General features: G+C 45.1%; 1 protein-coding gene across 1 annotated transcript in view; it reads left to right on the forward strand.

Annotated features, from left to right (window-relative positions):
- The window catches only part of STXBP5L (syntaxin binding protein 5L), a 109,086-nt gene that overhangs the window by 82,125 nt on the left and 12,943 nt on the right, over positions 1 to 14,018 (forward strand). The window contains exons 21-22 of the mRNA XM_044449686.1: positions 1,662 to 1,901; positions 6,799 to 7,159. Of these exons, the coding sequence (XP_044305621.1) occupies positions 1,662 to 1,901; positions 6,799 to 7,159 (601 nt within the window). The remainder of the gene's footprint in view (positions 1 to 1,661; positions 1,902 to 6,798; positions 7,160 to 14,018) is intronic.

Below are 14,018 nucleotides of genomic sequence, written 5' to 3' on the forward strand. Positions count from 1 at the left end.
CAAGGAAAAGGATAGCAAAGATTGCAACCGAAGGAGAAGAGTGCTAGTTGTGGGAGATTCCCTCTTGCACAGGATGGAAAAATATGTATGTCGCAATGACCCAGACCCAAGTATGCTCTCTCCTTGGCACCAAGATTAACGATATAACCAAGTTCACACAACTCATGCAGCCTACTGACAAATACCCCTTCCTTCTCTTCCACATGGAAACTAACAATACTGCCATAAGAAGCTTCGCTGAAATAACATCAGACTTCAAAGCTCTAGGGAGGAAAATAAAAAACACTGGGGCCCAGATAGTCTTCACAATCCTACTAGTACAGGGAAGAGAAACTGTTAGAGAAAAAAAAATCCTGCAAGTGAATGACTGGCTATGATGGTGGTGCCATAAAGAAAGATTTGGATTCTGGGACCAAAAGTGCCATGGCAACACACCCTTAAGGGAAAAGGAGTTCAAGATGGGTGGGGAATCTTGAAAAAGAAGATTCTCCAAGCACAACTACGAACAATTCCAACAAGAAAAGTGTAGAGGACAGCAGAGGAAGCCCATGTGGCCCCACAAAAAGTTAAGTTACAGCCTGGAAGGAAAAAGAACGTGTACAGGAAGTGGAAGCAGGGCCTGGTCACGAAGGAAGGAAGGAATAGCAAGGAATTGCAGGGACAGCATCAGGAAGGCTAAAGCAGGAAGTGAACTGAGAATAGTAAGGGATGCTAAGAACAACCAGAAACTCTTCTTCAGATACATCCAGAACAAAAGACGTGAGAAAGAGAAGGGTGTCCAGCTTATTAAAGTGGATGGCAGAGTGATAACAGATGACAAAGAAAAGGCAGAGGCGTTCAATTCTTTCTTTGCCTCAGTCTTCTCCCACAAGGAAATCTGCACTCAAGAGGAAGTACAAGCTGAAAGTGAGAGACGGCAGCCCAAGATTGATGGACAAATGGTCAAGGAATACCTAGATGGAATAAATACTTTCAAATCTCCAGGGTTCAATGAACTCCATCCGAGTCATAAAAAAGCTAGTGGAGAAACTCTCAGGACCTCCCATCTTTGTGGAGACAGTAGTATATTGCCAGAGAGGGGAGTTACACCCCATGCACTTGGTTCTGGTCCTGATTAACCTCAGCCACACCACACCCATCTGTACCGTTTCAGAAGAGATACACAATACTTATATCTTTAATGCCCCATAGAGTTTGATCCTGACCTATTTTCTTATTCTAATTTTTGGTTGATGGTTATTAATGATTCATCAGCTGCTATTTAGTGTTTTGAAGATATTGTATTTTGCATTATGGCTTCCTAGACGTTTTTATTATTGTGACAGACATGCAACTTGTACTCGTTTCAAATCATTAATCAACATAAAATAATGGCATGTGAAGTGATGTTGACGGTTACTTTTCGTAGATCCGGTAGTCGACTTTTTTGCTCTGATAATAAGATTTTGAAAGTACCAAGTTCAGAAAAACTTCTGTTGCATGACCTTGCTGGGCTCTGCATTTTCTAAAAGAGAAGAGCCATGCATGCGGCAGAAGTGAAGCATGCGCTTCGCATGTGTGAGGCCAGGTAAAGACACCTGGAGTTAAAAGGAGCAAGCTAGAGCTACTGCTCCAGAGAGTAATTGGTTCACACATTAATCTGTGTTGCTTTCTTTAAACAGAGAACAGAGAGAATCCCTTCAGCCATTCTCGAAGCTCAAGTGTCTGCAGCATTGATAAGGAGCCCAAGGAAGCAATTACAGCTTTATTTTTCATGGAGTCTTTTGCACGGAAAAACGACACCACAGTGTCTCCTTGTCTTTGGGTTGGTACAGCCTTGGGTATGGTTTTGGTTGTATCCCTTAATCTGCCCACTGCAGATGAATTAAGGCAGACAGAACCAGTAATGGCTTCTCCAAGTGGTGAGAATTCCTGATTTCTTAGTATTTTCTTGAAAAGTTGCAAAAAACATGTCCTTAAACACAATGCCTTGTTAAACTCAAGCTTCATCTTTCCATGCTTCTCCTTTGGTGCTATAAGTTAGAATATAAAGGGCGAAAGGAGTGGTGTTGGGGCTGGGGGGGGGCACACCAAGGGTTGGGCTTGTGCTGGCTCCAGGGTTGTCCCTGTCTCCGCTGTAGCTGTGCATGTGTCGGAAGGGATGAGGCAAGACAGTTTGGAAAACGGCGATTTGCATCAGGTATGCTGCCTAAGCGTAGCCAGTCTAGGCAAATAGCTCTGATTAGGTGAGGTCTGAGTTTGCAGAGGCAGCATGGTAGAAATGGAAGCATATGGCGACATGCCTGCACCTCCACTCCATGAGGTAGGACAGGCCGCAAGATGCTCTTTTGCCTAGTCCCCTCAGAGGGACCACCACCACTCCTGCTTCTTTTTAATACCCCACCCACAGGCAAAGGCAGGCCAGTGGGATTTATACATGGAGGAAGGAGCCCTTTAAATTCTTTAATAACTTGGCATGTTTCTGCATGAGACTTTTATTAGACACTCATATACAGAAGCTTGTACGTCCTTTTCATACTGTCACCATCCTCCAGGGCCTTTCCCAAGTTTTCCAGCCCTTTGTGGCTTTCATTATTATTCTATGCCACCCAATAGCCAAGGCTCTCTAGGTGGTTTACAACAGCAGATAAAATACAATATAAAGTATGGATAACAATAACATCTTCATAAAATTCACTGTACAGAATTTAAAAGCCAGATTTTAAACCAAATTTTAAAAGCTACAATCGCTTACACATATCAATCACAATACCTGTTAAGTAGCTGAAATAAATAATATTAAAACTAATTAAATCTTAATCTGGACAGTCTTAACCTGGCACTTGGAAATATATTAGAGTGAGTGCCAAATGGTCTCCAGTGGGGAGCTTACTCCATAACTGTTGGGCCACCACTTAGAAGTCCTTTCTTGCTGACACGAACTGAAACTCCCTCAGAGGTGGTGATGGAAGGTGGGCCCAAGATGTTGAACAGAGGTCTGTGTGAATTCTGACTGGGAGATGTGTTTCATTAGGTATTGTGATCCTAGACCGATAATGTTTTATAGCTTAAAACCAGCACCTTGGATTAGGCTCAGAAGTATATAGGCAGCCAATGTAGGCCAGCACTGAGTTCAATCCTTTTGGGACCTGTTATTAATCTGGCTGCCATGTTTTACACCAACTACATCTTCTGAACTGTATTCACAAGCAGCCCCACACGGAGTGTGCTGCAGTAAGCCATGCGGCAGTAAGCCACATCAGAGATTACCAGAACATAGACTACTTGAAGCCCGGTCATGCCTGTCCAGATATACACAGCTGGGCCACCTGCTGAAGTTAGTAGAAAGCACTCTGTGCCACTGGATCTCAAGCACCAAAGACCACTTACATGGCACTCCAAGCTGCAAACCTGCTTCTTCAAGGATTGTCCACCCAGAACAGATTGACCACCTCCTTATGGTCAAGGGAACCACCCAACAACAGTCTTTTCTGGCTCGAGCTTCTCTCCACTGTTGCAGCCAGGCACTGATTTAGCACATCCATAGCCTCACCTGCTGAAGATGAAAAAGAGAAATAGTGTACTGATGACAACACAGTCCCAAACTCTGGATGGCCCCACTCAGCAGTTTGATATAGATGTTCACTAGTGTAGGGAAGACTGTTCCCTGAGGAGCCCCACACTGGAAAGTGCATTATCTCCCAAGCATCACTTTCTGGAGCCAACTTCCAAGCAGGAGCAGAACCTCTGTGAGGCACTATCCTTCCAATGCAGCCACACACCCCAGGAGGATATTGTGGTTGATGGTATCAAAAGCTACCAAGAGATCCAGGAATCCCAACAGGGTCACACTGTCTAGGTCTGTGTCCTGGCATAGCTCATTGTACAGGATAACCAAGGCTGTTCCCATGCCCAGACTAGCCTGAACCCCACCTGAATTGCGTTCAGATAATCAGCTGGTTTCCACCATCCTCTCAAGGACCTTACCCAGGGAGGGGTCGTTTGACACTGGTCTAAAATAATTGAGATCTCTGGGGTCCAGAGAGGGCTTCTTCAGAAGTGACTTTTCACTACTTGTTTCAATTGGCACAGGACCACTCCCTCGTGTAAAGAAGTGCTGGCATGGGACCACTCCCTTGTGTTATTCAGCTCCCTGGCCCCATCAGCTGTTCCCTTCCTTATTAATACCATAAGCATAATTTTCCAACACAGCTTACATATGGTGAAGGGAAAGCAAGACAGTTGATAGCATTGCCTTGCCTGCACTTTCCACAAGGAGACAAATTAAAATTTCCAAGACCCCAAGTATTTCTAAGGGACTGGACAGTTGCAAACTGGGAGGACCTGGTCACACATCCTGCAAGCAATCTGTACAGTCTTTATTTACATAAGCTGAGCTATGGTGAGTGGGAAGGGAATCACGTGTGTCAGCCGAGAACATACCTTTGGTGTTCTGCTGCCACTCCTGACCTGCTCTTTGTTCAAGAAGCTTTCCAGATAACATGGATGGAGAGGTTTGCTGTGTTTCAGAAGTCCTTTCAGTTAGATGAGCTAGAGATATCCATTTATGCAAAAAACCTGATTTCGCTTTGAAAAGTTGCTGGAAAAGCCACCATGTTTAATGAAAAGCCGGTGTTCAGAAGTTTCTCATCATCTCCAAAATATTTTGTGCTAGCATTTATTCAGGAGGCTGCATACTGCAATGATAGGAAAAGAGTTTATACAATAATTAGCCATTAATGTTATTAAGTATTTATATAGTATTAATACCAAAGTTAGCAGAACAATAACTTGGATATCCAGAACACTTTAGATATATTCTAGTCAGGTTAACGTGCCCAAGCTCAGAGGAAATCAAGGCTGGGTTCTCACCCTTTTATGTCTGGTTGCCAAATGTATAACTTTCACTTTCATATTAATAGCTACCCCTGCTTTTGAAGTGAGCAGGGCATGGAGCCACTTTCAGAGTATTCATGCAACTCTGGGTTGGGTGCATTTTGGTCAGAATTTGGACATTAGAAGTGGATCTTTGCTTAATTTCCTAAGACTTATGCTTACTTTTCACTGAAGCTTAGTAGAAGAAGGCTTCACATGCCTGACTGTACATGCAACTAGGACATTAGCTTGCTTAGTGCCCTGGATCCATTTCAGCCAGGCTTCAGGCCTGGTAATGGGACAGGGTCTGCTTGGTAGTCTTGGTGGATGATTTTACCAGGTACTGGACAGGGAGAGAGTGCCTGCTGGGCCTTTCAGCAGCTTTTCATATCATTAACCTTAGTATCCTTCTGAAGTGTCTGTATGAGGTGGCAGGCACGGTTCTTCTTAGATTTCAGAAGGTGGTCCTGGTACATCCTTGCCTGATGCTATGGCCATTGGCCTGTGGAATCCCTCAGCATTCCCCCTGCTATTTAACACATACATGGAACCACTAGGAGAGCTTCTCTTGACTTCTGGGATTTGGTGCAACCAGTAAGCTGATGATATCCAACTCTGTCCTTTCCATTTAAATCCAGGGAAGTTGCTCTGATTTTAAACCAATGCCTGATGCCTGAGTGAGGGCAAAAAAACACAAGGCTTTCCATTGTATCCTTTCCATTTATTCTCACCACAGCCTGGTAGGTTAGACTGAGGGTTGGTCACTGGCCTGAAGTCACCCAGTGGGCTTCATAGCCAAATGGGGACCAGAACTTGGATCTCCCCAGTCCACGTCCAGCACTCAAACCACCACACCGCATGAGCTGAGTATTGACGCTTAATCAGGACAAGGGAGGGGTGCTTTTAATCTGTTTGAAGGCAGGTGAGGGAAGAGGGTTTCAGCCTGTGCTGGATGAGGTTGACTTGCCTTGGAGACTCAGATCACCCAAGTACTCTTTAACTTGACCCTGAAATGGATAACCAGGCCTGAGGAGGGGCCATGTATGCATTTGCTCAGCTGAGAATAGTGTGCCGATCCCTAGAGAAGTCTGATCTGGTTTTAGTCCTACATTCCAGCTGCAACACACTCTACATGGGGCTGTCCTCAAATGCTTATAGGAGATTTCAGCTGGTCTAGAATTCTGTGACCAGGGCCAGTTATAGAGGGGCATGTGACTCCCTTGTTACAGCAGCTTCATTGGCTAGCAATATGTTTCTGGGTATAATTCCATGTCTTGGCTATGACCTATAACATCCTATGCAGCTTAGAGCCAAGCTTTCTAAGCCATGTGAAGCTCCATATTGCTTGAAAGACCAGCTTCTTTCATGGGAACCTGACCAGTTTTCATGTTCTTCCAGAGAGGCCTTCTTTTTGCACCGCCACCTCCAGAGGGCCTTTTAGTGGCAACATAAAAGAGGGTCTTTCTGATGTCCATTCCTAGGCTAGAGAACTCACTCCCAAACAAGGGACATGAGGTGCTCAGTTTCTACTACCCTCCTTCTTCCATAGAAATCCAGGTATCCTTACTGTATAATTATTAGGTTGTTCTTGTATTTTAATGTATTCTTTTAGCCTATTTTAATAGTCTCTCTTGAGTGCCACTTTTTGATGCAAAGGGTGAGGTATAAATCAAATAACAATATTATAAGAATAGTAACAACAACAGGCGTATGAATTGCCAGAGGGAATAAGCTGGCTTTGTGGTTAATCCCAGTTTAGAAATTCTTATATCAGATAATTTCTGTGTTTTATTCTAGTACCATTGCACTATAATCTGATAGAAGAGGAAGGCATGGATCTGTTTAACAGATGCACACATAGGGCTAATCACTCAGCTAATGGGTGCTGGTACCAATGCAGCTACTTTAGGGAGGCAAATGACTCCTTTGCATTCTGTTTTACAGGTACAGTTCTGACACTGAAGGGAGCAGTGTTAACTTTTGCTTGCTTGGACTGCACAGGGAGCTTAATGCATCCACCATACGAAGCATGGAGGGATCCAAACTGCATTGATGAAAGTGAAAGTACAAAGAAAAGAAAACTCGTCCTGTGTTCTCCATGCTCCCAGGATGTTGGAGATCATCACCAGTTTGCCATTATCTGCTCAGAGAAACAAGCCAAAGTATTTTCACTGCCATCCCAGATATGCCTGCATATTTACAAGTTCACAGACACATCCTTTCTGCTGAGGGCAGCCGTGGTGACTGTGTATAGCAGTGTTTGCCTGGCATGCCTCTGTGCCAGCGGGCATATCACGATCCTGAGGTACTTGATAGCATTTGGCGAACGTGAGTCAACCCCGGTCCCCTTTGCAAAGACAAATGGCAGGTCCAGCCCATTTATGGGCAAAGAAGTCCTAGAGGAGGTGATGGGGTTTTTCTTCTCAAGTGAACCTCTGAGAGAGGACTCCAAGAAAGATGCCAATCCTGCTCCTGTTCAGCATACAGGAATAAGGATGATATGGATGATGGTGATCTTTTAAAAAGGTTATCTGTTTACTCAAATGAGCATACTTACTATTTGCCCCATTACTGAGTCAGTTGGCATGATCCTGGTGGCTCCATGTGAACCTCTGGCCCAGTTGGAGCCCACCCAGAGCCTTCAGGGTGGCAGCTCCATTTCTGTGCCTCTGGAGATCAGGCAGGCACCAGCACCTTCCTTTCAGGGCCTCCTGATAGCACTTTTATTTCAAGAAGCCTTCCTTGACTGACCAGCTATGTTCTTTATGGATAGCTTGTTTAAATACTGTGTTTCATTGCTTAAACCTTGTTACATATCCCACCTTATAAGCCAGCTAGGACCACTGGGTGATCTCTGCAGCAGGGGAATTTCCCACTGTTGTGCTTGATGGTCCTGCCATGACCATGCTTGCTTTCTTGCCAGTTTCTGGAAATGGCTTGGACCAGGGCCATGACAGCACGATTCCAAACGGCAGAAGAACAGGTTGCTTACCTACCTGTTGTTCCTCTGGTGGGCATCTGTGACCTCACACCTGCGAGCTTACACAGCTATGCCCCTGTGTGGAACAATCATGCAGGATGTTCCGCCCTGAGCAGAGCTTTATGCAGGAGCCCTGCCTTCTCAGGGACACACTGCTGTGGGGGTTCCCCAGCCCACTGCGGCAGACAAATAAATTAAGGGCAAGGAGCCGCAGCAGGCTGGGCCATCTGAGTGTCTCTGAGATATCTGCAGGTGCAGGTAAGAAGCTCTCCTCTTCTGCCACCGCCGCCTCCTCCTCCTCCTCGAGCTCAATGATTCACACACACACGGGTGGCTAGTACGGGTGACTTGAGTGAGGGCTGCCTAGCTGAAGGCCATGTCAACATATTGCATTGGTGTAAAAATGGGACAGTAGAACAGCTCAAGAAAGGTAGATGGTGACACTTCAGTCAAGCATCCTTTTGGGAAGATGCCTGCACAGTAGTCAGGCCCAGCAGGAGAAGCTTCAACCCAAAGTATCTGTTGTCCAGAGTGAAGTGAAAGAAATTATGAGAAACCAGGCAAATGGCGACACAGAAATAGGCATTGTGAAGATCTGTTTTAGCAAGCCAATCTCTCTGGGGAAGTAATGGAAGTACATTGGAGAGGGTAGTCATGTGACATTTCCCTGGCACCCTGAAGCTTGAGTATGAGTTGCAGACGAAGAAAACTTGGCAAATTTTGTAAGCACCCATCTATTTGGCTTACAGTAATGCTCACCATGCATCTAAACCGGTTACCATTAACAGGCTCCTTCATTCAGACTCATAGGATCTAAAGAAGGATTATATATTTGCATATTGAAATCTCAAGCATCTGTGGAAAATGAATTGGTTTCATTTTTGGCTTTCCCAAATGTCCAAAGTCTTAAAACTCACCTCTCCAATTGCATTCATGCTCAAGAAATTTACACTAACAGTTTCCATATCCTTCTGGAGCTATACTATCTTATACCTATATACCATCTACAAGGAATTTACCTGAAATACATTTACAGTTAGGCTAACATCCAAGATAAGAGGCCAGCTGAAGAACCTTGGTCTCTGGAGAAACTTGCCAATTAATTCTGTAAATGCAATATATGCTCTACACTTATGGGACAGTATCCAAACTATCCCACAAACTCAAATAACACTAGCAGAGCTCCACCAGATCTTCCTGTTGCATGTTAGGCTTGCACACCCCATTCTACAACTAGCTGTGCAACTGGTTGCACAACTATAATGTAAAACCAGTTGCACAAGGATACTCAACTGATTGCAGAACAGTTCAGCCAAGTGTAATGTGTTACATACTGGTTGTGCATCTGCACGAACATTCTTCTCTTGTGCATAATTCAGAACCTAGTTTCCACTAGTGCAACATCAGTTGTGTTAGTGGAATGTCATAGTTGGCTCTTGTCCAGTTGGCTCTTTGCAACAGACCTAGCTTTCTTTCCCCAGTCTAAGTTAGCCTTCTTTCATAAATGCAGCCAACAAAGAGTAATTCATAAAAACATAAAAACAAAGTGAGTCAGAAGGGATCTCCTGGTTCATCTAGTCTGACCCCCGGCTCCAACTGGCTCCACTCATGATATGCCTACCATGTGCATGCCCAGCCTATCCTTAAACACCCTCACTGATGGGACTTCAAGCACCTCCCATGGAAGCCTATTCCGTACCCTCGGGGTCCTAACCATCAGGAAGTAGTTCCTGGAATTCACCCTAAATCTTGGTTCCCTGGGCTTTGCTCCACTGGAATGCATCCTGCCCTCCACTCCATGGGAAAAAAGGTCATGACCCACCTCTGCATGGCACCCCCCTCACATGCCTGTATGTTGCTAACAGGTCCCCTCTGAGTCTCCTCCTCTCAAGGCTGAAAAGACCCCACTCCCTGTCTCTCCTCATATTGCTTCCCCTGCAAGCCTAGTGGCCCTTCGCTGCATTTATTCCAAGCTTGCTATATCCTTCCTGTAACGAGGAGCCCAGAACTGAACACAATACTCCAGCTGCGGGTGCACCAGAGTCGTATAGAGAGGCAGTATTACCTCTCAAGATCTAGAAGCCATGCTTCTGGCTAGGCATCCAAGGGTGGTGTTTGCCCTCTTGGCCAGTGCATCACACTGCTGGCTCATGTTTAGCCTGTAGTTGACCAGCACCCTGGGGTCTTTTTCACAAGTGCTGCTCTCCAGCCACTCGTCCCCTAACCTGTACTTATGATGCACATTCCTGTGCCCCAAGTGCAAGACCTTGCACTTATCTGCATTGAACACCATCCTGTTGTCCCCAGTCCACTTCCAGTCTGTCCAGATCCTTTTGAATATGGAATACTTGCTCCTCTGTTATAGCCACTGTCCTTATTTTAGCATCATCTGTGAATTTGATCAGCAGACTTGTCACCCACTCCTCCAGGTCTTTGATGAAAAGATTGAATAGGACTGGTCCCAGGACTGAGCTCTGGGGGACCCCACTCATCACTGTCCGCCGTCCCAATGATTCCCCACTAATAGTAAACCTCTGCTTTCGGTCTGGCAGCCGTGCCCTAATCCATTGGACAGTGCATTAGTCTATCCCGGAACTCCTCAATTTCTCAGTTCTGACAGTGGCAAGGAACTGCTTTTGACCACGATCTCATACCCTAATATTACTGATTCCATCCAGTCAGACTCATCATTGACACTACTGGGAATAAGTGTATTTATAATTCTAGTACAGTGGTACCTTGGCTCACGAACGCCTTGGTTCACGACCAAATCGGGTCGCAAACAAAAATTTCATGAAAATTTTAATGTGGGTTGTGATCTCCACATTGGGTAGCAACCAAGATCACAGCCATCTTCCCACCCCGCACCCCCGAGTGAGGAGATGGCCACGATCGCAGTTCCATTCGTGCAGGGAAGACATGTGTGATCACTGGTGCGCTCCTGCAGGAAAGATGGGTGCAATCTCGGCCATCTCCCCCTGCAACCAGCACGATCGCGGCTGTCTCCCCACCCCCCCGAGTAGGGAAATGGCTGCGATCGTGCTGTGGGTGAGGGTGGGGGTGAGATTGTGCCTGTCTCTCCCTCCCCCAGTGCTCCCCGTTCATGTTCATCTCTCCCTCCCCCAGCGTGCCTCATTTGCACGCATCTCTCTCCCCCAGTGCACCTGCAATCACGTCCATCTCTCCCCCCTCCCCGCACGCCAGAATGACGGGCGTGTGCAGGGATGATGGGTGCGTGCAAGGATGACAGGCACAATCTTGGTCATGCTGGGGGGTGGGGAGATGGCCGCGTTGGTGTTCGGGGGCAGCGGGGAGATGGCCATGATCTTTGTTGTTCTTTGTCACTTTGATTCACATTTTTCTGATTAAAAAAAGAGTTACAGAATGGATTAACCTTATTTACATTGAACCTTATGGGGAAATTTAACTTGGTGCATGACCAATTTGGGTCACAACCAGAGTGCTGGAACGGATTAAGTTTGTGAGCCAAGGTACCACTGTATATGTCCCTCTCTTGAAGCTGGCTGTATATTTCTTTTCAGTCTCTATGCATCCAGACTCTAAGGCTTTTTACTATCACATGGGCTGAGATATGCTGGTCCCAACGCATCTGGAGGACACCAGGTTGGGGAAGGCTGGCAATAACCATCACTAAGGATTGAATGTACCTACACACTGGTTGTAATGACCTCTCACATCTGTAGGAAAGGTATGAGTCAACGAGCTAGCGGAGGAAGGATCGGAGCCGATGGGAGAGGGGCCTCTTTGCATGAGGTAGTCGGGCCTCTCTGTGCAAGTCAGAGATGGCATTTGGACAGGTCAGGGTGCCCATCCCATGCTGATTGATGGTACTAAGATTGGAAGGGTTCTCTAGGCTGAAAGGAAGTTGGAGGCTGTAGTCTAGACAGGCATTCAGAGCAGATTCTGGCTGGCACTTTGTAGGCTTGTGTTGCTGGCAGGGGTGAACGTGTTTCGTTGAGGTAAAAGCAGATTGGGCTTTCACACCTTTTTGGATATGATCTAGAGCAGTGGTGGTGAACATATTGCACGAGTGCCACAGCGGCCACGCAGAGCCCTCTCTGTCGACACGTGAGCCAAGTCGATCCAGCATTGCCCCAGTAGCCGAGCATCAGATAACAGCGCACGTAGGGGCCAAACACATCCTCGGAAAGGAGAAGCAGTGCCAGGAATCACAAGCCGCAACTCATTAGCCGCAACACATTAGCTTTACCATGGCCGGTCAGTGTGCTGCCAAGGAGACAGACAGACAGACAGACAGACAGACATATATACACACACACACACGTGCGTGCGTGCATGCATGCGATGAATAAGTGGGATTCAGTCTCAAAAGGTTCACCATCACAAGGTTAGAGTTAAATAAACGAGTTGTCCTGGCAGAATTTTGATGCTTGGAATGAGTTTAGAATGGGGACACATGTTGAGCTGTTCAGAAAAAGCAACTCAAGGAAGGCTTTTTCAAAATCAATTTATTTTCAATGTAAATTTAGCCCTGTATTAGGGTTAGGGGTGTGCACCAGGGTAGGGTTAGGATCAGAAAAAATGGTATCCTGGCACGATTTCGAGGGTTGGAATATGTTTTCTATGGGCAGAAATGTGGAGCTGTGCAGAAAAAGCAACTCAAGGAAAACTTTTTCAAATTTGCATTATTTTCAATGGTATATTACCCATATATTAGGGTTAGGGTGTGCACCAGGTTTGGGTTACGGTTAGAAAAATGAGGGGTGCTGGCATGATTTTGAACTTTGGTATGTGTTTAGGAAGGGCAGAAATGTTGAGTTGTGCATAAAAAGCAACTCAAGGACGGTTTTTTAAAAATCCCATTTTTTCAATGGTATATTACGCCTATATTAGGGTTAGGGTGTGCAACAGGGTAGGGTTAGAGTTATATAAACGAAGGGCCCTGGCATGATTTTGACATTTGGACTTTGTTTAGAATGGGCAGAAATGTTGAGCTGTGGAGAAAAAGCAACTCAAGGAAGGCTTTTTCAAAATCTCATTATTTTTAATGGTACATTGCCTCTATATTAGGGTTAGGGTGTGCACCAAAGTAGGGTTAGGGTTAGAAACACGACGTGTCCTGGCATGATTTTGATGTTTGGAATTTGTTTAGACTGGGCAGAATTGTTGAGCAGTGTAGAAAAAGCAACTCAAGGACGAATTTTTCAAAATCCCATTATTTTCAATGCTATATTATGCCTATATTAGGGTTAGGGTGTGCACCAGGGTATGGTTAGGATTAGAAGACCGAGGGGTCCTTGCATGATTTTGATGTTTGGAATTTGTTTTGACTGGGCAGGAATGTAGAGCTGTGCATAAAAAGCAACTCAAGGATGAATTTCTCAAAATACCATTATTTTCAATGCTACATAACCCCTGCATTAGGATTAGGGTGTGCACCAAGCTAGGGTTAGGGCTAGAAGATCAAGATTTCCTGGCATGATTTTGATGTTTGGAATTTGTTCAGAATTGGCAGAAATGTTGAGCTTGCAGAAAAAGCAACTCAAGGACGGCTTTTTCAAAATTCCTTTTTTTTCAATGCTACATTACCCCTACATTAGGGTTAGGGTATGCACCAGGGTAGGGTTAGGACTTGAAAAACAAGGAGTCCTGGCATGATTTTGATGTTTGGAATTTGTTTAAAATGGGCAGAAATGTTGAGTTGTCCATAGAAAGCAACTCAAGGAGGGTTTTTTCAAAATCCCATTATTTTCAATGCTACATTACCCCTACATTAGTGTAAGGGTGTGCACCAGGGTAGAGTTACGGTAATAAAAACGAGGGGCCCTGGCATGATTTTGATGTTTGGAATTTGTTTAGAAATGGCAGAATTGTTGAGCTGTGCATAAACAGCAACTCAAGGACGGCTTTTTCTAAATCCCATTATTTTCAAAGGTAGATTACCCCTATATTAGGTTGAAATTTTTTATTTAAATAAAAAACATACTACAAAAGTCACAAAAGACATAAAAAGGCAACATTACAAAAAAAGAAAAGTACCCCATCCAATATTTACAAGGTATCAAAATGCCAAATGTACACACATTTACAGGATTCCCAAGCTTTACAAATCAAATTTACAAAAAGAACGTTCTATAGACTTCTCCTTGATAGGCTCATGCCATGTGTCTGAGCAACATGTACGAGTGGTTTACGGACATTA

This window comes from Varanus komodoensis, unplaced genomic scaffold (assembly GCF_004798865.1).
Source record: "Varanus komodoensis strain SLA01 unplaced genomic scaffold, ASM479886v1 scaffold60, whole genome shotgun sequence".
Taxonomy (NCBI): domain Eukaryota; kingdom Metazoa; phylum Chordata; class Lepidosauria; order Squamata; family Varanidae; genus Varanus; species Varanus komodoensis.